This window comes from Syngnathus floridae, chromosome 4, assembly GCF_059516105.1.
Source record: "Syngnathus floridae isolate MCC-2025c chromosome 4, RoL_Sflo_1.0, whole genome shotgun sequence".
Lineage (NCBI taxonomy): Eukaryota > Metazoa > Chordata > Actinopteri > Syngnathiformes > Syngnathidae > Syngnathus > Syngnathus floridae.
In genome coordinates, this window is record NC_142416.1 from 15308687 (window position 1) to 15336501 (window position 27815).

General features: G+C 42.0%; 1 protein-coding gene across 2 annotated transcripts in view; it reads right to left on the reverse strand.

Annotated features, from left to right (window-relative positions):
• Positions 1-27815, reverse strand: part of pcdh7a (protocadherin 7a) — a 40300-nt gene that overhangs the window by 9480 nt on the left and 3005 nt on the right. For both annotated transcript variants that reach the window (XM_088373829.1, XM_088373830.1), the window contains exons 3-4: positions 26530-27703; positions 20387-21169 (exon numbers count right to left, since the gene is read on the reverse strand). In XM_088373829.1, the coding sequence (XP_088229955.1) occupies positions 20387-21169; positions 26530-27703 (1957 nt within the window). The remainder of the gene's footprint in view (positions 1-20386; positions 21170-26529; positions 27704-27815) is intronic.

Consider the following 27815-nt stretch of genomic DNA (forward strand, 5'->3'; position numbering starts at 1 on the left):
AGGACACCAGCAAGATCAGTATGTTCTTCATACTAGCAGCTGGTGAGACTAGCACAAAACAAAACTAGCATATGCTGGGTATGGGGTCAAGCAGTCACGCCCTCGGTACACCAGAACGCCCACCATGAATGGTGTGGAAGAAAAAAAAAAAAGGCCAAACAAGACCAGCACTAAGACTCCAGATATGTCAGTTTTTACGCTTGAGTGCAGATGCGCCGTCTTCGAGCATCGAGCCCCTATGAACCTGTGCAACTTTTGGCTGATCCAAATTAGAATCGTAAGGCCCCAGGGTGCTATTGTAGCTGCTCTTCAGCGTAACTCGTGTCTCCATTACGCATAGGACCACACACATGCACGCACACACTGATGAATGGTGAGAAAGGTGCAGCCTTGCCACGAATTCATGCCTGATGGAATATTAATTGAGTTTGACAGAGGACATTAAAAACCCCTTGCCGTTCATCTTACACAGGCCATTAGTGTTCAATAGTGACATGGGAGCTCTACTCTACTGTGCAGTGCTGTGTGTTGGCCAGTGTGTATAATGTGTGAATATAATGCAGCGGCACTATGCAAACATATGCAATAGGAATCCGTTTGTGCATTTTAGCCTTTCTGTATCAAACAGAAGCATGGTGACCCTGAACGCATCTGGCGGACAGGAATAATAATCATGAAAAAAAAAAAATCTTAAAATAGCTTTCATTTTTATGCCATTTACGCTACTTGTGTGTGTGTGTTTCTGCATATGCTTACCAGCCAAACGTTCACACCTTTGTGTAAGCGCACTTTAAAAGCGTGCATGAGTCTTTCAACGCCCGCAAGATGTGTTATGTCAGGCTGCGAGGATGCTCCAGCTACCTTTTTAATGTGAGGATTTGCATGTCTATGTGCGTGCACAGGTTGCTTCAGTCATCAAGGTAATTAGTGTGTAAACCTCCTCACCAGTCGGTTCAAAGAGAATTAACGAGCTTGAGTTAATTAACAGTCTCCCTCTCTTCTTGTTACATGTGTCTGCATATTCAACACGTGTTTGAATATATACAACATCTGCGTGCGGTGTGAATCGTGCACTGCAGTTGGATGCGGAGTTTGTGTCCTGCTCCATGCTGGTTTGCATAATGAATCAACAGGACGAGCTTGAGACACAGCAAAACAACAAACAGGCTTGTCTGGATGAGACGCTGCTTGCCTGCGATCTTTGCTCGTTCTGCATAAATTTGACAGGGAGTTGTCCATCGAGATCAATCAGACCTCAGTCTTAAAGGGGGGGGGGGGCATATGAAATGCTTGAGCGAGGGCTACGGTACACTCATCCATCAATCCATCCATCTTCTCATTCTCATGCTGGATATATTTGATTCTCCACACTCTTGGTGCATCACTGATGCATGTAACAAAGTCATATGTGATCACAATATATAAAATATAAGTCGATCAGACTCATGGGGGGGCTTTGACGTGCCCAAAAGACTGAAAGGACAACTTTTAGGAATAGAGACATTCAACATCTTAAGGATAGATGACAACATTTTTCTCACACAAATCTTACCTTGCCGTTGGCCGCTATCACAAGGGATACCTCTTTTATCAACTCACGATTGTATTTGTTACTGAGTTATTTTTCTGCCGGTGTTTTTGTAGTTTCGCGCAGAAGCAGCCAGGGGCCGGCCGTCAATCAAGCAGACACCTGACATCCTCTTTGCAATCTCACCTGTCACGTAGTTGATATTTTCCTAACTGAGATTGAGGGGTGAAACTTTGCATCCCAATTACGCTGCTCGCTGTCCTTAAGAATCGAGTTCAATTTGTGGGCATGTCTTTGCTTGTTCAATGTGATTATTTCCATGGCAAAAAGTGGATCAGAGCCATCCACATGGGATCTTGTAAGACTCAATTAAAGGCCAGATTTAACAAATACTTTGAAGGGGCTTAGCAGTCCCTAAAGGGAGGGAAGACCCATTCATTGTGTCGCTTGTTATAGCCATATTAGCAAAAACTGAAAATTGGGTTAATTGAATAAATACTCTCTACTGAAAAAAAAATGTTACTATAAAGGCGGGGGCTGCCAACATATAGAAATTCTCTTTTAGAAAAAAAAGATCTGAATTACCATTTTGTGAAATTTCTGACTGACTAAATTATTAGTAAAACAACAATAAATAATGAAAGATGGCTGATATATTTATGAATGAAATACAATGACATCCACTCTACTACAGGTCCACCTTGTAATCGAAACTGCCCAAAGTCCGCTGGAACACCCAGCAAGGCATAGCCCATCTGCCAAATTCCCAAATTTGAGCTCAAGTTTCTGCCTATCTACAAAAAATAGGGCCCAATGTCTCCAAACTCTGTTAGCTTGACGAATGCACTCTTACCACTCCTGATTTGTATTCACTGCAGCGTCTTAAAAATAAATTTGAATTTGAACTGTATTCATTGCCGCTGCTTTGATTAATGGATTTAAACTGCTTGAATTCTAATAAAAACTAGAGAAATTGGGTGTTCTCAAATATGTAACTAGTTAACATACTTCTGGCACTCCTTAGCATTTCACCATGAATATTTCATTAGATCCACTACTTCTTATTTGATCTTTTTCTCCCTCACATGTGCCTTAAGTGTGAAATTAACTTGTGAGATATACTAAAGATGAATATCTTTAATGCTTTGTTTTATCTCATCAACACAAACTAGTTCATAAATCTTAACACTCTGCTTTGTTATCTTCACTTTACTCTTCTGTTTTATCACTTTGCCAAAGGGAACAGAGCAAAGTCACCTTTGACCTCCGAGTGACTGAGTGCACTCGGGCTTTGTTGTGAGTTTTAAGATGCATACATGAATCTTTTGAAGCCGCTAGCAGCTTTTGTTTAAGTTATGCATCAAACACCTTAAAAGGAGACGGAGTGAAATACGCTGACAGGAAGCGTTTCACAATAAGTCACGCCAACGAGACAGACGTGTTAACAATTCATTTGAAGGTGATATATTTACACTGCTAATTTAAATATAGACGTGAATGTGTCTGCACAGTGAGTGACATGGAATGTGTTTTCCCTTGAGATTTGGCTGCAAAAAACAGATGTGTTGTTTACTGCACATAAGCGTGAGGTCAAGCGGACAGGTAGAGAAATGGGTCAGGAGATGAAGAAAAACGCCCGATCAATGAGGGAAACGGCACAAAGCGTAAACGCTAAATTGTACACTTTGTACACATGCACATTGAGACTTACCCCGGCATCAACTATACCAAACTACTTCACAAGTACCACACTTGCAGAAGATTTTTTTAATTCATTTTTTCACATTTACATTTTTTATAGAACATCTGCTTGCGTTTTAATTATTTAATCAAGGATGATGTGTGGGGTTATGTGCCTATACGTTTGAGTTTGTAGCTTCAGTTTTCATGTTTGTGCTTAATATTGTTTTTAAATTTTTGTAATGACCTCTCATGTAGTTTATGTCATGAAAAAAATGTCCTAATGTGGGGCTACCGTATTCCCCCCAAAAAAAGGCCCTAAAACCTAGATGATGCATTATGACCATTTTTCTTTTTAAAAATGAATGAAGACAAATGCTGTTGCGATGTTTGACAAGTGGAACAATGTTGTTCGAACTCTTCTTGGCCCCATGCCCCTCATCTGCAGGAGGTTTTCATGCAATTATGCCTACAAACAAAGATTAGAACATAGTGAAGGGGAAAAGAAGGAAAGAAATCATTTTTGCGACTGTGTTGCTTGGTGGGGTGGCCATAAGCTATCTTTTTGGTTAGACTCATGTGGTATTTGCAGAATGCAGAAGATGACTTGGAGCAAGTTGAAACAGCTGGTGGGAGGAAGGATGATGCTAAACAAACAGCAACTGTCCGCTCCCACATGTTGATGAGCCAAAGCGCGTTGTTGCCACAACACACACTCGGCCACCATGTGAATAGTGGAAAGACATGCACATTATGCGCACTTATTTTGCACCCGCACACACACGTTTATTTGTAGTTTGTTGCAGTGGGACCACCTCTGCAGCTCGTGCGATCGTCACTTTTTTTTATGGCACTCTTTCGCCTAACGTCTACCTATCCACAGTTCTCTCTGCGCTTCCACACACAAACATGCCCTCTCTCTCTCTCTCTCTCTCTGCAGACCTCCTCCTTCACTCTCTGTGTCTGCCTCCCTCCATTGCTCCCTCTAGGAGCAGGTGATGTAGAAGGGTGCTCAGCAGTATCTGACTATCAGGCCTGACTCTGTGAGAGGAATGATAATCACCATGCTGCACTGCAGAGAGAGGAAGAAGAGGGGGAGAGCTAAGGAGAGTCAGAGAGGCTTGGGAGGGAGAAAGAGAGGGGCATGAAGTGCAGAGAAAGAAGGGGGGGTGCGGTACAAGTACAGAAAGACTCAATAAAGAGAGAAAGAAATGTATTAGCTACTTAGTATACCTACTCTGTGGCACATGGGCCCTTGTTAAGACGCACACACACACACACACACACTGGTAGCTTGTAGTACAGCGGCCCTGCGGTATGACGGAGAGCCTTAGCCTTGTGTCTGAGTGCCAGAGAACATTAACTGCAGCGGCGAGGTCATCTGATCGCCCTGATGCAGTCTCTGCCTCTCTCTGTTTCGCTCTCTCTCTACTGCAGCAGTGCGGGCCCCTCATGCGGGCACCACCGGTACTACCCTGATAAACACCATTGCAGTACAGTGCAGAAACTCAAAGACTGTAGATCACTTTCTCTTCCTGGAAGCAATTAAAGCTTAACCACAGCTAGTGCCCACTTAACTAATGATAATGGTCCGAGCTAGTTACTGTACAAGTGTGTGTGTGTGAGGGGGAGGGGGTGATCACTTCTGGCCTACCACATTGCTATCCACTACAGCTTTGTTACCAACAAGCTGTCCATTTTGGCATTGGCCTAACTTGCCGAATCCCAGCATCCATCTGGCCTTGCGCATGCACCCCCAGATCCCCTTCCCCCTCCCTCGCCACAAACATACTCTAACACTCACATCCACGCATGCGCACACACAGAAAAACAGCGAAAATCACTGACTCTGTTCGCTGGCTTTTGAAATGTTTATCCCTTTGTGCAGCCCGGGCCATGTATAGGGGCTTGAAAACAAAACAGCAACAAAAGCGCATAGAGTCTGATGTGAGGCCAGGCTTACCGGACAAATGCCCATGACTCAGATTAGCTCTTTTTGTTGCAGTGTTTTTTTTTTTTTGTGTACGGCTCACTCGTGATGCTCATGGCTTTCCACGGCTCATCCCCATAACAGTCATTTTCTTATAAATATCCATGACAACGAGCATTGTGGGAAAAAGACGGCAACAGGATGGTGGCGCACAAGGGACCTTGTGTGCGTGCAAGTGGCGCCCATACATATGTATGACTGCCCTCGAGTTGTGTGCACCATTAGACCCTAATTGTGTACACGTCAGGAGCACTGCTAATGTCCATTAAAGCTTGACCAGAGGAGGGTGGACAATGGTATCACTGTGGGGAGAGTAAAAGTGAGGATGAGGATGTATTCACTCATACACACACGGAAGCACACAATCATACACACACGTGCACCCTGTTGAGAGTAATTAGGAGTGCTGCTGTGAACAATAGACAGTCAATAAAGGAGATCAGATATCTGACTGCACGCTTTCTCCTCCACCTATATAGACGCTTCCTATTTCCTTGCATTATGTCCGCTCTCTCTTTCCATATACTGTCATTTTTATCTTCAACAAGCCACACTTGTCTTTTTCACATTGCACCCTGGGTCGTTTATCATATCTGGCCACGTCTTTGCTTTACATCTTTTGCCGTCCTCTCTCTCTCTGACATCAAGTCGTCGTCGCGTTCCGATGCTCGACGGGCTGAACCGAGAGAAGGGTGACGTGACGGCGCGCTACAACAAACTGAAATCCATCCCGCTGGTTTAGAATCAGCGTCACTCAAGCTACAAGGTTAAACAGAGCTTGGCCTAATGTGCTGTCAGATAGGAGGAAGCCCAGCCCCGCGAAGACCACACACTCTAATTTGTAAATAAACAAACCTCCATATTCAAACATCTTAAATGTCATACAATCAACCTTTGGTCCAGCAGATTTGTCAATGCCATATCGGTTAAACCTACAAATAGCTAGATATTATATGCTTGCTATGAATCTCCTAAATGTTTTGGCAAAGTGTCGAAATTTTAGAGCTATTGAAACACAAAACTGCTAATCACCAACCATTGTTTTGGGTTTTAGTACAGTACCATAAAGCGATATGTATTTAATTTCAAACTTTAGAATGTGTCCAGTGGGTTGAAAATGGGCCACAAGCGACCCAAGGATTGTAGTTTGAACACCAGTGACTTAAGTGAAGCCCCCTCTTGTCCTTTTGTGACGGACAGAGTGGCACACAAATGCCCTTGGGGGCGCATCGGCCAACGTCTTGACAATAGTCTCAGTGTATGTGAGTGACACTGAGTGGCTTGGGAGACACAGAGAGGGCGTTATACCGGCGAGACAAAACACACGCACACACACACACATAAACATGAGTGCGCATGGTTAAGGACAGTGCACTCTTTCTCTCTCACTGCACAATTTACTATTTGCTCTCCCCCCTGACGCAGAGCGACTCAATCATTCTCACACTCGGACTCCTTTGACGCAGAGGAAGAATGGAACACAAGTGCACACTCACTCTTTCTTTCCATATGTGTGTGCGTGTCCTCTGCATAATTAATAGGGCTTTCAATTTCTTTGAGCTATGAAATATGCTTTTGGTATGCAAACAGACTTCTTGCATGCGTGTGTGTGTGAGCACTGATGTGGGTTGACGTGTACGGCGCTTGGCGTGCGTGTGCCATTCGATACACCAGAGACAGATAGCGCACAGCCGGGCCATCGAACGGAGGAAGGAGAAGGAAAAGAGGCGAGTTAATGAGAAGGCTTGGGAGGATTCAGCCCATTCCCATCAATAACCTTACATCACACTTTGTTGCTTTGGCTCCAGTTTTGCAATTGACTTTGAAAATTGCAGCCGGGCATTAAGAAATTACGTCTGTTGTCGTATCCGACGCAGACTTTCGCCGAGGAGTTGAACTGATTAATGAGTGAGATAGTTATGCTGGGCTGAAAGTAATGTTTGTTGCGTAGCGAATCTGTAGGTGAAAACCAAAAACGAATGACCTATTTTTTTTCTTCTCACTCTTCCTTGTGTAATAATTCACAATGCCTGTTTTGCTCAGCGGTATGAATGAATATTGTATTATCTCTAACTGATAAGGAATAATGATTGACGGTTGTAATTTCGCCAAAGATGAAAGAACGAAAGGATTTGCTCAAGTCAGTGAATTTGTGTGGGAGTCGTGTGTGAAGTGACTTGGTGTGATAGTGGAATGTGCATTCTGTTCCAGCTTGTTGACAGGAAGTGACTGAAATGGATCAGTGATTGTTTCATTCTTAACCCTACAAGGGCATTAAAATCTTCTACCTCAATTAAAATGGCAAAGTTCGAGTTGCAGCACTTTGCCAAATTTTACGATTGTCTGCATGTTACTATAATCATTTCAGTAAGATGAATAAAACTAAAATATTAATATCAGAATGTTATCAGCGGTTGGATGGAGACCAAAATGTAATATGTTCTACCTTGACATATTCCTCAACCTTACTAAAGGTTTTAAGAAAATCAATCGTAAGGTTTTAGGATAATTATGCTCATAAGCACAAAATTAAATGAAAGAGCGAAGACTTGCACCAAGGCCTAATTTGGATCAGCACCAAACTGGTCCATTCACATTAAAAATGTGACATTTTTACTTTTCATCAAAACGGTCTCATTAATGTTGAAAGAAGCTTTCTAATCGGTTTAAGTGTTCGGCGAGGATTCGATAAGTACCATGACTTTGTTAAGGTATGATTGCCGATGGCGATTCTTGAGCTATGCACTCATTCTGCCTCCTCCGTTGTCTCCATTCTGCATTATCAGATAATTCTGGGGAATCTTTTTATACACCGTCCAAAGCAGATATGGATGTCATGTCAAATGGAAGATAGTTTTAGAACTGCCTGGGGAAAGGTAGCTTCTGTTTACGCTACAAAGTTTATTTGAATGTTCTAACCTTGCTACTTATAATGCGGCTACTGCAGAACTGAGAAAACACTTAGACTGATGCAGCAACTGCAGGCAACAATATATCAGATTATTTACTGGTTATTTGTAATTTATACAGTGTCTGGCACAGCACTGAGTCGTTTGCCTGCTGCGTCTGCCTCACTAACACAGTATGACACCCACAACAGCAGGAGTTTATTGTGTAACAAATACCGCTAATCAAAAATATGGACCATAATGATGACCCGAGTTTTACAAATATTGCTACCAGCTGGAGACAAATATATTTGGGTTAATGCATTTGTTAGAATGTAACACCAAGGCATTGAGTTTGGTTAGGTGAGATGAGATCCCGTCGGTCTGGCAAAAAAATAATCCTTCAGCACGACAAGACAGATGAAAAATGGAGAAAGCCTTCATTGTTTACTTTTATTAGTCCTCCCAATCATTCGTTGTGAGCCTTTTGTGCTGCATCCTATTCATAATCTCACTTGAGGAGCTTTCAAATTGTGGAAGTGACTCACGCCGGGATATTGGAAATTGGAAATTGATTTTCTGCGCAAGATGTGAGCCTGTGAAAGAAAATCACCAGCCTGCTGAATGTTGGCTGCATTTAGAGCAACAATTTAATTGGAAGCGTATCCCTACCTCTGATCAGTCACAGCTCACTTTTGCCACTGGAGACTTTTCATTTCAGATATCCATTTCAGTTGAGTGTGCGGTAACGCCATTCATAAGTATTATTACACTCTTAAAATCGCTGGGTTAAAACTTGGACTGACTCAGAAAGTTTAGTCAGTTTGAGCCAACTTTGGGTTGTTTTGCAAAAAAAACCAATTCAAGTTGTTTTCTACCAAAAAAGTGGGCCGACAGGAAGTTGGGTCAATTTGACCCAAAATTGTTTAAATCGTACTTTCACATACATATTGCTAAACTATATCAACATACTTTCCCCATAGGCTAGTGCAGGTTCCTCCAAGCAAGATTCACACTTGCCTGAGGGCCTCACACATGGCTCATATAAAGCAAATAAGCCTTCCCAGAGTGAACTGTCCAAACAAAACATTGCACTGCATTCGTATTCAAGCTGTCTAAAATAATTGTGTGAGCAGTCATTATGTTGGCGAGTACAAAACACAAAGTGCTATTGAGTGCAGAGGAGTGATTGCAGAAAGGCCCAAGGCTGCTCATATAGCAGCCAACATGTCATTGTTTCTGGAATGAAGTGAAATGTTTCTCCCTGGATGATGTCAATTCTGAAGCATCCAAGATACTGAGAAAATACATAGGCCCCTATTTCGTGTGCTCAGCGTAACAACTTAATTTTCCTGCCAGGGCAAGTCTAATTTACCATTTGGGGGAATTTGGGGAATTTGCCAGATGCCGCCAGACAGAGGGCATTGTCTATTACAAGTCCCTGTTGCGTCAAAAAAATACGGTAATTTCCAAACTATAAACCGCTACCTTTCGCACAAGCTTTGAACCCTGCGGCTTATCTCCAGTGTGGCTTATCTATGGATTTTTCATGATTTTTATGATATTGTAAAAGGATTTTATTTGGTAATATGGGTAAAAGAAACCAGGACATTTCATTTTCCACACATTTTTTGCTGGTGAAGCTTATAGTCTGGAAATTATGGTACTTTTTTCCGACTCGAATTTTGGGAGCAAAATATTCTGAGGCAGTTACAAGTTACATGCGTGGTCTTGGAATTATAATCAAGGTCCTACTTTAATTTAGTTTTCTCTCTATTAACAATGTTTCATTTCCATTCATTCCAAAATGACATTGCTTCATAAAGGTCACAGTGAGTATGAAGGGGAACATGGAAATAACAGAAACCCCTTTTGATATTCAATTAGCAAGTGTGTCGTCAATTATTTCAAATAAAACGTTTGATCACTCTTGAAAGTGATGTCGCTCTGTGCTTTAAATTTCCTGAAAGTGCGACCATATTTGGTACAAGATTCAAGGGGAAAAGAAAACATGCAGAGGTGAAATATTTGATTCAACATTTTTTGACAGAAGGCAACCTTGCAACGGCTTTGCTGGATTTAAAAGCGTCGTCGTCAGCAGTGGCCACGGCATTACCAACGCTCACACAAATCACATTCTAATCAAAGCCGGCTCTTTTAACAGCCATGAAAGCTTTCATGTTAACACGGCATCACAGCCGCTTCTTTATTCAGGCTTTAAAAAAAAACACGACTGTCCGGTGAGAGAGTGTGTGCGTGGGTGAGCGAGGCAATATCGGTGTCAACACACTTGATGCTTGCTTCTAATCTTACTGTGTGTGATACTGTGCGTCACATGTGTGTGTGTCCATACATCCAGGTATAGCATTTTAGTTTGTCAAGCATTCTTTCATCCGCACGATTAAAGATTGCTGTTTCATCCACATAGAAAGCTCTCAAGAGCCCTAATTTGGCTGGTACATTTGCATGACTTTGATTAAAACGTGTTTGTGTTATAATTTCACATCTGATATTCAATAAGAGTGCTGTGTTTTTTTGTTTGGGTTGGTTTCATTTGCTTCTTTTTTTACCTTAAGGGCTGTGAGTGGCTATCTACATAATCGCTGTGTGTATTTGCAAAACAAGAGAACAGAGACTTTTAAATAATGCACAAGTGATTTGCGCCGGTGCGGTGTTGACCCATTAAGTGCCGACTTTGCTGTAATGTTTTGAAATTGGTCTGCTGAAGTGGGGCCAAACTGTTGTTATAATTCTCAAAGATCACTGGGTTTCGGCAAGAGACGAATGTGTTGACGGGAAGTAAATTGGTATGCAATGTGTAGAATTTTAATTAATTTAGCTAACAAATTGACAATCGTACAAACAGAAAAAAATAATATATCGTTTGACAGTTCACTCTGACGATTTTTACCTTTCATATTAACATTAGTTAACTTAATTTTTTAGTTGTCTGACAAGAATATTAAATATTACCTAAAAATTCTACACTCTCAATAAAGAGTCAATGAAAACAATTGCCTTTTCCATAATTTTTCATTGGAAACAAAAAGCACTTCAAAATCCAAATGGTTCAACTGTTATATAGTCATAGAATTGCTCAAGCAATAAATCTTAAAGTGTCCACTGTGTGTGTAACTATAGTTTTCAGCAAATTGTGCTATATGTGTATCAAATAGGTCAGACTATCTTATTGTGTTTTGAGCTTTGCCTCCAATGGCTTGACTGGACCTATTTCTCACAGTTCAGCTCTTAAGCATTTTTTTGTTGCTGTTTGCGCCGATAGCTTTCTTGTCTGATCTATTCCTGCACTGAATAGCAAAGTGGGGTTGAGCAGAATGAGGAAAAAGCATGGCCGCTTGCACTCATAAATACCTGCTTGCGTAGATTAAGGAAGACACGGGTCAATAACACTATCTGGAACATCGCTGCAGGCCGAGGCCTGCCCACTCACATTTATGTAACCTCCACACCGCAGGTAGAAAGCTTTTCATTCTCTCTTCATTGAGCGTGGCCTGACTTAAGCCACCCCCACCCCCCTTCCTCAATAGAACCTTAGACCCATTTACCGCTATCTTTTTCTTTCCATCACGGGATAGTTCTGCGGCTTCTCGCTCTTACTGCCCCAACCACACATTGCATCGAAACATCATGTTTTATCCGAATCATCTTATTTCATCTCCCTAGCATCACTCTTGTCTCTCAGTCAGAGCCACCGACCCACAATCCCGTGAGTCCTTCCCACTTATTTTCTGTCTGCCCCACACACCCGCACCGCATTTCTTTCCCCATTTTGATCTTGCGATTTATCTATCTTCCACTAACAAGTCTAAAACAGATGGCTACATTTAGCCCGGGGCTATAACATTGACTTTGGACTGAAGCTCTACCATAGGCAGTCTTTCACGCTCACACGAGATCTAATAAGCCGATACTCGATGAGAAATGTGCTCTGATTTGCCGGTAGCGAGAATTAATAGAAAGATACAGCATCTTACTCATATTCCCACTTAAGGCCTGTTCTTTTGTTCCCTAATCTAATCAGAGAAATGACAGCAGTGTGGCCGATTTAAACAACAGCCTAAAAACAGAAGGAGGGCGTGGGTGGATTGTTAGGAGTCATTTATTATATTTAAAGACATCATGAAGCTGTATTGAAAAAAAAAGAAATCTTCAATGTCATTAAAAAAAACAGGTTTTTAAAAGATGGCTCCTGATATCCAGATGGAGAGCAATGAAAAGAAATGAACACACTCGGGGGGAACTAAGAGATCAATCAAAAGGAAGACAGACGGTGGACGGGGTGTGTATGTGTGTGTGTAGGGTAGTTGTGTGGGAGTGCGGGGGGGGTATTGGAAAGCGCCCCCTTTTACTGGCTGATTTACAGAGCACTTGGTTCAGAAGAAGAGAGTGCAGGTGTACAGTTTATGGAAGAGCCAGTCATTCATAATAGACGGCTTGAAAAATAGACTTGTTTTCGTCATCTTTTTCAAAAATAGTCTCTTTATGTGCTGATGGTCCTGGAGTGCAAATGCACCGCACGATTCAACCCTCAAGCTATTTTTACTTCTTTGCATAACTACTAAAATAACCTTTTTGTATGTACTGTCCAACTGAGTGCACTATTTTTCCTTCCTTGTTCCTTAATGCAAGTTAGAAATTACATATACGTACAGGACTAGAATTCTAATGGTCAATACTTCTTCTGAAGAAGATGGATCCTTTAAAATATGATTTAAAAAAGGTAGCTAAGCTCCCGAACCCTCAATTTGGTGATTGCCAAATCATTGGGCCGCTTGTACGCTTGTGATAAATCATCATGACTGGCTTGCGATAGCTATGATAGGAAATCTGTCCTGTCACGTTTGTTATTTTCTGCCAGATCTTTTCCCAACTGTTCATTCCTTTGGGAAATGTGTGTTTTTCTTTAAACTCGCCGTCAGTAAATTAGCCTAAAGACGAGTGCGAAACAATCTCACGATTCGTTCCAGCCAAACAAAGTTGATAGTAGAAAGGCAATAATGAAAATCGTCCCTTGACAGCTTTTAAACTCCCACTTGAAATCGGCGTTCTGGTAGGGTCAGCAAACGTACACAACCTCATATGAGTCTCATTTACTTTAAGTTGACACCATCTGACACCACGTTATTTAGCTCGCTTCCAACTGTTTCAGATCAATTCAAAATCTATTTCTTTCAGCTGAATTCAAACCGACATTTAATGCACTAAAGAGTCATTTGTGTAGGAGGAGAATGCCAGTCTCGAGCCAGCTAAACTATTTTGATTCCCGGTCGACTATGAGGAAGGTTGTCTTTTGTTTAGCGATATTGGGCAATGTTATTCAACCCCCAGACAGCCATTAATTTAATGCTGTAAGGCACACAAGCTGAATGCAGACCTACACACTAAAGCAGAGAGCCTTGTAGACAACAAATAAAAGGCAGGATCTCAGTGTGGGGCTCGCTATGTAGATCATTTTGTGTACGCTGTGTGTGTGTGTGCCTCCATCCAGAGGGAATGGAAGGAGAAACTGATGTAAGAGCAGGAAAACTTTTTATCCTGACTTGTGTGTCATCACATTCTTATCAGAGCTTTGTGGTGAATGGGGAGTATGTGCATAAGAAATGGATGTGTGTAATTATGCATCATTATGTACTCATAAGAGCGTGTTTTAGTGGGTTGGTCTGTGTGTGTGTTGCAATCACACATCTAACGGAGTCTGCGGTGCGTATCCCATGCCTCAGCTTGTCTGTGAGTGAGAATGACATTCCTGCATTCTTGCCATTTTCTCAGAGAACTTGAAACAAAGGCCAAGGAGAGGAGTTGCTACCACTGTGACATTATCAGCATGTGTTTTATCTGCTGTGCTCAACAGACTAGACAGATATGCAACTTGCAATCACATTCCAGACCAGGGTGACCTTGATCCACGAGTTGGGGGGGGAACTCCTGCAAGCTTTCCAACTCCCCTTTTTTTTTTTTTGGAGGGTTGTCTTGCAGAAACGACTCCCCTGTGGTGACCGAATGTCATTTAGAGTGAGGACTTACTACTGACTTTCATTCTGTGAAGCCTACAAAGTAGCCTTAACCCTTACCTAAATACCTCAATAAAACCTTTTGAGGTCTAATCCTCATATCCCGTGGAGGACATGTGGATTTACATGATGATGATGTGTGTGAGAAACAGCACAGCAGCAGCTCTTCATTCCTTTCTTAAGTGGATGTGGAGAGCCGTGGCAACCAACTTCTGCTCTCATACAAGTACAGATTGTAGTGGATGATGACGTATTAGGAAATAATTACTGAATTGGATGAAGAGAGGTCAAAACTAGCAAAGACCTCATTCTATTTGGGGCATGCTAGTTGAACATTTACATTTTCCTGCTGGTTAATCTTAAAATGATTCACACCAGAGATTTGAAGATTTGTGTTTGAATCTCTGCTAAAATAAAGTCGAGTCGGACAAAAAATTTAAATGTGGTTGTCACAAAGTGGGGAATGGATGAACCAAGTTCAGGGAAACAAGGACGCGAGGATAGGGTTCAATAAAAAAAAAATAATTCAAAGAACAAAATCAGGCAAAGAAGAAATCATGGGGAAACTAAAGAAACAAGAGATCAAAACGACAGGCAACAAAGTATCAAAATAATTAGGAAATAATTACTGAATTGGATGATGAGAGGTCAAAACCAGCAAAGACCTCATTCTATTTGGAGCATGCTAGTTGAACATTTACATTTTCCTGCTGGTTAATCTTAAAATGATTCACACCAGAGATTTGAAGATTTGTGTTTGAATCTCTGCTAAAATAAAGTCGAGTCGGATAAAAAAACTTAAAATGTGGTTGTCACGAAGTGGGGAGTGGATGAACCAAGTTCAGGGAAACAAGGACGTGAGGATAGGGTTCAATAATAGAAAAAAAAATAATTCAAAGAACAAAATCAGGCAAAGAAGAAATCACAGGAAAACTAAAGAAACAAGAGATCAGAACGACAGGCCACAAAGTATCAAAATAATTAGGAAATAATTACTGAATTGGATGAAGAGAGGTCAAAACCAGCAAAGACCTCATTCTATTTGAAGCATGCTAGTTGAACATTTACATTTTCCTGCTGGTTAATCTTAAAATGGTTCACACCAGAGATTTGAAGATTTCTGTTTGAATCTCTGCTAAAATAAAGTTGAGTTGGACAAAAAATTAAAATGTGGTTGTCACGAAGTGAGGAATGGATAAACCAAGTTCAGGGAAACAAGGACGTGAGGATAGGGTTCAATAATAAAAAAATAATAATTCAAAGAACAAAATCAGGCAAAGAAGAAATCACAGGAAAACTAAAGAAACAAGAGATCAGAACGACAGGTAACAAAGTATCAAAATAATTAGGAAATAATTACTGAATTGGATGAAGAGAGGTCAAAACCAGCAAAGACCTCATTCTATTTGAAGCATGCTAGTTGAACATTTACATTTTCGTGCTGGTTAATCTTAAAATGATTCACACCAGAGATTTGAAGATTTCTGTTTGAATCTCTGCTAAAATAAAGTTGAGTTGGACAAAAAATTAAAACGTGGTTGTCACAAAGTGAGGAATGGATAAACCAAGTTCAGGGAAACAAGGACATGAGGATAGGGTTCAATAATAAAAAAACAATAATTCAAAGAACAAAATCAGGCAAAGAAGAAATCATGGGAAAACTAAAGAAACAAGAGATCAAAACAACAGGCAACAAAGTATCAAAATAACCAGTAAAACAAATTTCGACATGACTTGGTGGGGGAGAAAAAGGACAGGAAAAGAAACACAGCATAACTGATAGGACAGAGGACAAAGGAAGACTGAGCAGAAAGGGAGGAACTATATACAAACAAACTGACAAGACAACTTGGAACACCTGAACAAGAGACAAGTGGCTGAGGGAGCTGATTGGAAGACAAAAGGGGCGGGGCTAACGAGAACAGGTAGAAACAATTATCAGAAAAGAACACAAGGATATATATATATATATATTTTTTTTCTTTTTTCTCCAACTCTATTCCTCCATTCTTATTTTCTTGAGGTGTGATGACCAACTGTCCCAATACTTGTGTCCATCTTGTGCATCAACAACTCCATCTCACAAACTTTGTAAGCAACTATCAAAAAAGTAGGCACACGTTTAAAAATGCAGAGAAGGATCAAGGCAGAGGCCACCACACCCCCAGTCTAGTTCTTCCCATTATTAGTTTACTGCTGATTTTGTATTTTTAAAAGAATAAATCAAATTAGTCCATGCAATTTTTTTTAACTGACCTCGCTAGTGAACGTGGGATGTAAAAGCGCTGGCGTAAATCTTTTGTTAGAACAACAGAGCTGCGGAGGCATCTTTCAACCCCAAATATTCCCTTGAGTTCTCATATGAGTCAAGTGTAAATCAATATTCACAAGGCACTGAACAAAAACAAGCATCTGGATCCATTTGAACCTTTCTTCAACCTTGTCTCCCAATCCTCTCCCACACTTGTGGCTCATGTTCCCACCCTGATGTCCGCTGACTGCACCAACCCCACAAACACCCTCCCTGCTTGTCACCCTTTGTCTCCAGGTCACTAGATCCTTTTTTTTTGCTCTGGCTCATTGGGTGATCTCCGCTTTGCTTACCTTGTCCTACTTCACCTCTCGCTCACTCTCAACTCCCACTCAAGTGTACGGCCGAGTGCGTGCCCTGAACTCACCGTGACTTTAATGAATGTGTCGGTGTTTTGGTATCATGCTGACAGGGGGTTACGGGTCGGTTAAGGCGGCTGTGTAACAGCCAGAAAGAAGAGAGCGACAGGAACGCCTTGTGCGCTTCCCGCTTACATGGCTGACAGCGCCTTCACCCCTTCGACCTTAATGCGGATGCGCTCAAGTGACGTGCCGGCCCCGGTGTCAGTCCGTGACAGACGCTCATCATATTTAATCCTGAGGGGATTTCGCAGAAATGAAAAGCTGCTTTTCAATTTTATAATCCTAATCGCTTCACCCACATCCGTCCATACAGTCCAATTAGATGAACAAGACTGTCCGGATGATTCGTGACAGACTCATTTTGGTAGTTTGTCCTTGGCCCGTCTAATCAAAGAGGTTTCTGATGTGCTGTGACGCTAGCGATGACCTTCTCCTGTTTTGCCATCTAAGGAACTAAAAACTGCAATGTCAAGCCACCTGAAGTCCTGGCCTTGTTAAGGCACCATTGATTACTCCTTAGATGTGTGTGTGTGTGTCCGGTTCGATACTGCTTTGTGGACCTCTCGCTCGGTGGACACACTTGGAGCAAAAAAAATGCTCACTACGGTAAAAGAAACGGTGAAAACGCTGAGTCCATCAATTGGAGGTCAGAGCAGGCCGAGGGACGGCACAAAGGTAGCCTGCCCACGCATATGGCGGACACAGCGGGGGAACAAAACAAGCGCCAAAGGTCAAAGTCGAACTCAGGCAAAAAAAGGGAGGAAAAGTACTGTGTTAGAATGAAAATCATTTCTCAAGGTGACATTACACCTTATATAAAGACGAGTGACAAAAATGACGAGAACTGCGAATGAATAAATGGACACAGCAAAGAAATGATTGCAGACATTAGTCAGGAAGAATTGCTGGACTCTGTGTGTGTGTGTAGCTTTGTGTGTGTGTGGTGCCAGTGGTTTGAGGGCAAAACGAGGCCACTTTGCCCATATTGACTTCAGTGCCATGTGACCGCTGTGATCATTAATGTGTCCTGATGCCACCGGGTATCCTGATGACCCACATCTCAGCAGTCCACTCTCGCTCTTTGGCTGCCACCCAAACCAACCACCCACCCTCCCTCACCCCCTCCATCTCTCTCTCTTTCCCTCTCTCCATTTGCTCGGAAGCCATCGTGCAACCTTCTACTTTTAATGGATATTTTTGGGACTGACCGAAAAATGTTGGTACGAGCATGAAAAAATATCCACTGGAAGGACATTACCCCTTGTTTCATTTTTTTTGTTGAGTGGCGTTGAATGATTTAAACCGTGTGACAGTATCATGTGGCAACTTCTTGACAAAAAGTCCTTCTTGACAACTTGCTCACCTTCCCAATGTAATTCGATCAATGAGTGGTAGGATAATAAATCTCAGTTTTGATTAATATTGTGTTTTATTTAATTTAAATATAACATTATAATCATAATTGTAGTGATATGGAACAACAACGCAAACATTTGTCTTCATGACAATTTTTTTTTATACAGTTCTAACATTTTGTGCTGTGAAACTCTCTTTTCTTTATGTGCTAGCAATGTAAAAAAAAATCGGATCTAAAGTGTTGTTAAGTTAATCTTTAGTCATCATTTTATTCTGTTTGTCTATTAGCACAGTCATCTTGGAAGTACTGTACAAAAAAAGACTGTCGGATCCCCGTGCCCTTGACCTTCATCCTCCAAATGCCATCAGTTCATCCTTAAATAGACGTCTGTGCCAGATGCAAGCAAATTTGCTCCAGGTGTTGTTAAGCATGGCAGGGACAGATGGACAACACAAAAACACAGAGCCGTTGGACACTGTGGTTTTGGATGTATTTAAAAACCAAAAGCCAGTGATTGAACAGATTTGCCATGCTGTTTTTTCCCGATGCAATCCAACCATCATCCAGAATGCCCAATTGTTTTGTCCAATCAGCCATTTTCACTCTTTATTGGAGCTCCCTAGTGGCTCTGATTATGATTTTTCATTTATACTGTCTTTTTCTGGCGTAGTAAAGTAGCTCGGGAATTTAAACTTCATCCTCCCATCTCGTTACTTCATCTCCCTGCTTCGTATAATTCCCTTCCCCTCCCTCTGTACTGCTACTCCCAATTCTGTCAGTGGCCCAGCATGCCACATTTAGCACATCCCCGCGCCACCTTTTAGTCCCCGAGTCTATCTCTCACTTGCATTCACATATAAAATGCATTTGAATTAAGCCATCACCCGAGCACAAAGTCACACCCCAAACAACACAAACCTCGGTGCGGAAACGGTTTGTGTTAATAAATTCAGACACCTACAAGCAACCGCAGTCTTCACGACAAGGAATGACTGCGCGTGAAATGTTTTGGGATGGACTTGGGATAGCGGATGGTATACCCAAGGCTGCTGCGGAGGAGTTAATTACTCCGTACAATCAATAATTCATTACGCTGTCAGTTTGTGTGTCTGCCCGTCCTTCAATGTGTGCTGGCATGTTTTGAGTGCACGTAAGCATGAAGACCAAAACTCTCCCAGTAAGCATTTTCTTACCCTGGGAAAGGCAGATTAAGAGGATTGACTCCGTAATGGATTAACCTCATAAGTGTGTGTGTGCATTATTTTGCGTGCACTCCTTCACGTGTGCGTGTTTGTGTATTTGTGAATGTGTGTCTTCAGCAGGATCAGCGGGTCCTGTGTATGAATTGATTAGCCTAAGAAGCTCCTCTGGTTCTCTTTTAATGACCACATCAGCACTTTTTCACCACAGGGAGGATAAATCTCGAGCCGTCAGTCACACAAACAAGACGCTGGCCCTTTAAGAGGGTTGAGCTGTCACTCAAGCATCACTCAGAGCAGCACTCCCCTCGGACTTGCGAGACCATGCTGTGTCAGTGCATCTAAGATGATAGATGAGGTTGATGCGTGTGGGTAAAAGCCGAGGTGGACTGCAGTATTTATTTGTCAGCCGGACTTCCGCTTTTCATATCCTGGCACTGCTTTGGAAATGCATCACTCAAGGAATAAACATTTATTCTAAAGTCAAGAGAAAGAAGATGGAATGAAATATAACATGACCGATCAGCCTGTTGGATGCAGCTATCTGCCCACTCCCTTTATGGCCACCCATCCACTGAACACCTCAGGGTGTATACAAGCAAAAACATCCATCCATATACTGTGGTTCAGTGGGGGTTCGACTTATTGTCCCTTTTGTTAGATCTTGCTAACATATGACGCTAAGCGCAAACGCATTTAAACAGCAGGGTACCAACACATGTCTCACAGGCGTTGGATGCTGATGTGTGCATGGCTGCGCACACACTGGCAGCTATTTTGCGGAGATAAAACGGTGTTTAGATGCGAGCTGCGGGGTGTGCGGTAGAGTATGTCAGCTGATGTGTAAATAAGAAGACATGAAGCCAGGGAGGAGACGACGGCAATCCGCCGGTGTGACGCGGACAAAGAGCACGACAGCCAGACAGAACAAAGTGGCTTAGTGTCAATATTCAGCATGGCTTTGAATCTTAACATAAAAGGGGCAGCCGAGTCAAAGCAAATTAAATCGGACTCAGAGTAACTTCTCAAAGTGTTCTACCTGTTTGTTGTACTTGTTCCCAGTCTGGCACCCGTACTCCGAGCACTGGTCTGATCCCAGGGACATGGCGTCGCCATTCCCGCTGCCCCCGCTGCTGCTGCTGCTGGAGCCGGTGCTCCCCACGCAGCCCCCGCTGCCCACAAAGGTGTTGGAGGGCGGCAGCTCCTGGACTGCTTGATGCTTCTTCCCTTCAGCTGGAGGGGAGTGAGGTTGGAGATTGACTGCAGGAAGAGGCGAGCTGGACTTGTAGTGCCTGGCCAAATCCGGGCTTGACTGGTGCCGCCTGCCACCGCCCATTCTCGGACTGCCGGGGTCACCGTCCACGGCGCAGTAGCGTGCTGCCAGACGTTCACTCGCACTGCTAATATCCTCCTCATCATCATCATTAGCGTGGCGGCGAAGCCCGTTTACGGTGACGATACCGCTGTAGAGTGACCTGTCTGACTTGCCAGCTCCGGCTGCGGTGCCACCACCGCTTCCATTGCGCTTGTCCCGTCGAGGTTTACGGCCTCGGTCGGATCCGCCGCCACGGCCGACCTGCGGTTGGGCCCCTGACGGAGTGAAGAAATCTTCTTCGGGCTCCTTCTTACCGGCTTCGTAGCCATTCTTGCCTTGAGCGCCACATTGCCTTGCCGTGACTACAAGGAGGATGACCAGGATGACAGCGGCGGCTCCCGCCAGGACACCGATGGCGACACTGAGCCGCTGTTTACCTAATGCACGCTCACTGTCTGGGTCTCCTGCAATGTCCAGCGACAGTGGAGCCTGCAAGCTTCGGCTTACCTGGAAAGAAAACAACAAAAGAGAGCCACAGAGTTAAGAAGCAAATTTGCACTAAGCTAAGATTTTAGACTCAGCAAGCAAACAAACTCAAACCTGGGACAACAGCCAACAATTACCAACATGACTATTGTGCATTTCTTTTGTAATACAGTGAAAGATCTGAAGTCAAATTAAGGTCTGAGCCAATAGAAGATCCCACACAAAACATTCTAGCGGTGAGCCACCGGTGATAACCACTGTGCTGCCAAGAGACAAATCACAGTCGGGTTTAAAAAATAAAAAAGCCTTAATCGACAATGACACAGTAGGTGTGAGACACAGAAAAACATCAAACAGCATCTTCATCTTAATTAAACCTATCACTGTGTTTTATTGGGATCCTCTCCGTTATTCCAAGACACGTGGAGTGTCACTAAATATATAATTTGTCTTGCGTCAAGGTTGTAGCATTTTAAATTACGTCCGTAATCCGATTGTATGCATCATCTAGGTCGAACGGGAAATAGCTCAGATTAAGTGGTTTAAAGCAGATGTTAAAAAAGAAATGAAGGAATGTGCTGACTTCAAGGTCACACAGTCAAAGAAGAAGCAGCAGTCAATACGTGTGCACAAAAAAGGACAAACACAAAAAAGTCAAAGGCAGAAAATGACTGTATCCCCATTACAAGCGTTGTCTCTTCACCATACAAAGCTGGTATTGTGAAGGCAAGTGTGGGAGTGGATTTATGCAAGATTTGTTATCCTTTTTTTCCATGGAGATTTGGAAGGATAGTGATGCGTAAGCCTGCCATACATTTCTCCTGCTGACGTGAAGCTATGTATTTCCATCAATATGCCTTACACTTTAAACACGATTCCAAGACTGCAATCTTCCAGTTATGGCCAACATTGATATCAATGCATACATATACTCTAATCTCATAACAAGAATTGTTTCAAGAAACTGATTTATTACTGGTTGTGAACTTCTGCTTGGTTGGTGACACTGAACTTTGGTAGTTCTGCTTTTCTAATTTGACAACACCTGATCAATATCCTTAAAGCAATACAGAGAAAATTATTTTATATAGACGAGAGAAACGGAGACACATGCTGATATATATGTCCGTAGTTACATGACTCCACATGTAAGCTGTCTGTTCGTTAGACACCTCATTATGCAGCCCTGACATGTCGTCTCAAAGCTCATGTGACAATTTCTTCTCTCCTGTCAAGGCTGGAAATGATATCCTCAAGTAATCCCTGCAACATTCTGGCGGATTAATTCTAAGACTATCCGAGAATGAATTGCAAAAATAGCTAGGGTGAAGGTGAGTACGTGGTCCGGGGTTTGCAATAACCGTGTAAAAGACTCTTCCCCAGCAATGCTTTGGTGAGTGGTACTCTGTGTAACTTGCTTGGTCAGAGCTGCCAACTGTTACGGATTGTCTGCATTTTGTCACAGAAATCACTCAACTCTGCCTTGTTACGGCTATAACGTTATTAGATTTAAAAAAAGAAAACGGATCACATTACTCAGACAGGTTTAAAATGAGCAAAAATATCTGGTAGAAAATTGTGATTTATCGTGTTTGACAAGACGTCGCAGACTGGCATTCTTTTGCTGGTATGGTTCTGACGATATGAGTCATTGGAAGTGTGTTTATACTATGTATATATATATATATATATATATATATATATATATATATATATATATATATATATATATATATATATATATATATATATATATATATATATATATATATATAAAACGAAACGAAAAAAAAAATATATATATAAATACATATATCACAAAAATGAAAAAAATAAAATAAATATATATATATATATATATATATATATATATATAAAATCCCTTTCAAACTCCCAAAGGAATCTTCCATTCCGCAATAAATTTTGTTCTAGCTGAGCTTGACACTTGCATTTCCATACTGTACTCTCATGAGAATGATCTTATTCCCACTACAGAAGCTGATGCTGCGACCATAACATGTTCTCCTGTGACCATGCTATTGATTCCAAATTTAGACCTCAGTTGTAGCTGGGCGTATTTGCAAGAGAGCTGCAGTTTGGAGGCGTCAGCTATTATAATTAATTCATCACTTAATTATCCAGGTGGGGAATGCGTAAAGTGTAAAACCTCAGCCAAGGGTAGTGTCAAGTACCACTTCTTTTAATGATGAAGGATAAAGAAGCCCTGCACCAAGGCAATCATGCAGATATGTTACGGTGTATTCATGTGTAGAAACAAAAGTAATCATAGCCTTGTGACAAAAGAAAAAAATGAAATATTTGGGAACTAAAGCTTTATTATTATGAGGGAAAAAAACTCAATAATTTAATTTAATATTCATTGATTAAACTTAAAAACACAAAGTACTTAACAACTATATTTCCATTGATGGGTTCATGTGATCAATTATTGAAGCAAACAATTAGCTCAGAACATTACAGCATGTCACTCGAGCTATTCTTGAACAGGCTCGCGTTTTACTCGTGGTTCTTTGGGTCTACTAGGTGCCCGCAGGCACCATTTTAGTGACCATTTATAGTTGTAGCATTCACCCAAGAAGTATTAGGCCCTTTCTTGGGTTTGCATGCCCAGCTAATCCAGTTTATTGCCACAATATACTGTCTCTGGTGAGTCCATACTGGATGAATCAAATTAAGCCTCTAAGTGATATACTAGACTCTGCTTGGTATATTTTTCCCATCTGTCGTGCTAGTGCATAGTCTCACCTGCCAATCATTACAACCTGTATACAAGTTCAGTCAATGAAAGTTCATGAACTCCATATTTTGGGTGAACATAAACTGAACGTAGGCTAATGTGCTTCGGGAATGTTACTGTAAACGAGCTCATTCTGGGCGGACTTTTAAATAGCAGTTCATTTCTTCGCTTGTTAGACTACAAGAAATGAGACCTGCTCTCAAGAGATGAATTTATAATTTACTACATATACTAGTACTATCATAATGAATATCATTTTATGCAGTTGGACAGCTCAACGTTTTTCACATTGTATTTAAGACCTCCTAAAATGTTGACACTGTTACTTTGAGGTCAACGAACATTGTTCAACACATTACATCACTGAAAGACCAAAGTGTTGAGTTTTGTTTTAAAGACCTAATTAAGTCTTTGGCCACATGTAGTCCATGTCAGAGCAGTGAGCTTTCAAAGTTGAGCTTGTTTGAAGAATTTGTTTCAGCTCTCCCATAGGGTCACGTTCATTTTGTATGCAATAAAATATTTATATGAAATCAGCAAGCTAACCAATCTGGTGAAATGTGAACTGGGTCTTTTTCTTCATACTCATGCTTTAACACAGAGTTACATGGAAATGTTCTTGCTTGTTTCTGCATTATCATGATCTCGGAATCTTCATTCAGATTTACAAAAGAGTGCAATTGTGATGTACGTTTAAAAGCATGCTCAAGTTGAACCATGACAACAATGTCTAAAATAACTAGCTCAGACAGCATCATTGTACTGTTGCTAATTAGCGAACACCAGCACTGATGGATAAAAAAAAAAAAGACCAATTTCCTGTCATGATGTTGTGGCACTAGCAGGCTTTTTTCCCCCTGCCTAATTACATCTGGCATCTATCCACCACTCAGTTTGACTTCATTATTCGATGGAGGTATTGCCTCTTCACTGACTTCTACTCAATTTCTCCTTCCCTGCAATCACATTAAACTATGAATATATTGTAATCAAATATGGACACATTATAGCCTATTGTTAGATTCAATGGCCCTGGTCACTTAGGCCGATTGTCTTTTATTTCTCCTGTCAGCACCATTGTTACAACACTTACCAAATGTTCAGCTGTAATAGCCCCCAAAGCTCTCTTGTTGTTCATTTTGCCCTTTGTCGTTCTACTCTCGAGTGAAACCTTGGTGATTCTAACGTGTACTGGCTTGTATCCAATTACTATGCCTTGATAGATGTTCACCAATGCCATTGAAATATCCTAAAACCATTAATTGTGAATTTTCTATGGAGTCAATGGAAGATATTAAGTCAAAGCAAAATTTATCGGGGACTATCAGATGTGTCAGTTGGAGACCTTTGTAGAAAAACACTCCAAACTAGATCACCTTGCGGGAGAAAACAACACGCTTTTTGGAACATATGACATCACCACGTGGCCCCAGAGTCGATTTAATTACTAGTCAATTCAATTTACTTGATGCACACCAGAGAGGGAAATTTTTGTGGTTATTACCTTTCAGCATTTGTAGATTAACTGAGCCATTTTTCAAGCATAATGGAATGGGGATTTTGTTAATATAATGAGGACTAGGGAGAAAAACAGGGTTTGTGCCACCACTACACAATCTTAATTTGGATTGCTGTGGTTGTAACAGTAATGCTGTTTTGTGAAGTCAATTTGCTCTACAAGCTACTTCCACTTGTCGTAAACTTTTTAGTTCCACAAGACCACACTTATTGATGAGTGCAGATGTTTTATTTCTTCATATTCTATTCCTCCTCCTTGGAAAATGACTTATTTAGAGTTGAACCGTGTTCTCAGGTACTTTGTTTTATGTCTGAATACTAATGCACAGCATGTGCAGCAACAGAAACGGCAAAACCTCATCAATATTCAGGCCTACTATAGCGAAGCGACCCGGCTTAAGTGCAGCTTCCATTCAAATGAACATACTTCAACAGACTCTGGGAGGCCAAAACTGGGACAGTCAGTCCCTCTCTGTCTCCCTCCAACACAATATCACCGTTCATGCTTTTGCTCCGTCGTCCTCACTATCCCTTTCTCACTCAAACAACACTCGCACATACCTATTCCCCTCGGCTCTGCGTTCAATGTACCGTAAAGGAAGAACCACTTTGGTAAAAACTGTTATTTTAACAACTCAGTCATTATTAGAAGTCATATTGGACAAAAACACGTAGGATTCAAACTACAAAGAAACCAGCATTGTCGATAGTCTTCAAAAACAAACCTGATTCTTTATCTGGGACAAATATAGACGCAATTAAAGTCCCAAAAAATGGTCCGAAAATTCCAAACCTAGAGCGGAGAACCCATTTATTTAATCCTATCAAGAAAATAATCGCCTTAGCACTTTAGTTTAAACAGCTACAATCAGTTTTAATTAGTACCCTCCTCTTTTGTAATGCGATATCAGTGTCGCCATTATTGGAATGGATCAGAGAACAGAATCATGTCTGGCTATCATTACCATCTCGGTAGAACGATTTGCACGAACCAAAACAGGACAGCTCATTGCCTCTTCCAATTAAGATTCTTTTCATTGACGTTCTGCGTACTTGAACAAGCTTTCTATGGAGGTGTAGGAGCACTATTGCATGAAAATATTACCTGTGCGTCCACTAGAGAGGCGTTGACCAAGCTCTCGTTGATGAAGACGTGGACCAGGGCGGTGGCACAGAGCGAAGGGGCTCCACTGTCGTTGACCCTGACCACCAGGCGATGCAGACCTTTGTGGCGCCGCTCCAGTGGCTCTGCCAGTGTGATCACACCGTTGGAGTGGCCGATCTCAAACAATCTGAAGGGATTCCCTCCAACTAATGCATAGTGAAGATCCGCATTTGGGCCGGTGTCTGAGTCTATGGCTGTCACAGTCCTGACGATTGTGCGGGCACTACTTGCAGGTGGCAGCAGCGTGTAGGAATCGTTGGCTGGAGATGTGATGGAGGGGGCGTTGTCGTTCTCATCAGTCACAAAGAGTGACACGGTGGCTGTGGCGGTTTTACGAGGCTCTCCTCCGTCAACGGCACGTACACGGAAGGTGTAGGTGGAAAGCTTTTCACGGTCAAACGACAACGTGGAGAAGATGGTGCCCGTGTTGTTCTCAATGGAGAACACCTCCCCTTGCTCCTTCTCTCCATCGTCTCCCATACTTTTCTCTCCATTCTTCTCCTCCAGTCCATCCATTTCAACAAAAAGAGTGAGTTCAGCATTCTCACCTTCATCGGCATCTGTCACGGTGACCATGCCGACTGGACTGTTGGCAAGCAGGTTTTCTTTGACATAGAATGTAAAAACTTCCTGGACAAACTTTGGCGCATTGTCATTGCGGTCAGTCACCTGAATAACAACAGTGGCTGAACCTTGTAAAGGAGGGGTGCCCTTGTCCTTCGCAATAACTTTGAGTTCATACCTCTCGCGCTGCTCTCGGTCCAGAACGCCAGTAGCCCGGATATCTCCATTATCCGGATCTATATGAAACGGCCCGTTTGAAACGGGATCCAGTGAATACGCGATCTCTGCGTTCTTGCCACTATCTGCATCTCCGGCCACCACAGTGACGACCCTCTCGTTGGGAGAGTTGTTTTCTGCAAAATGGACTTCCACTACACTTTGGGCGAAGATTGGGGGATGGTCATTGTAATCAACAACTCGCACCATCAGGGAACTGTTGCTGGAAAGACTCGGGCTTCCGGAATCTACTGCCACAATAGTGACGCTGTACTCTTTGGTGACCTCGTAGTCCAGCAAGGCTGAAGTATGCAGGAAGAATTTTTTCTTGTTCCTGTGAACAAAACATCAAATGTACATTGATGTTGTATCCAGGTGCTTTTCAAGAATGCAAATCGTTAAAATAATCCACATTCCATAACACACTATGATGACTGTTTATATTC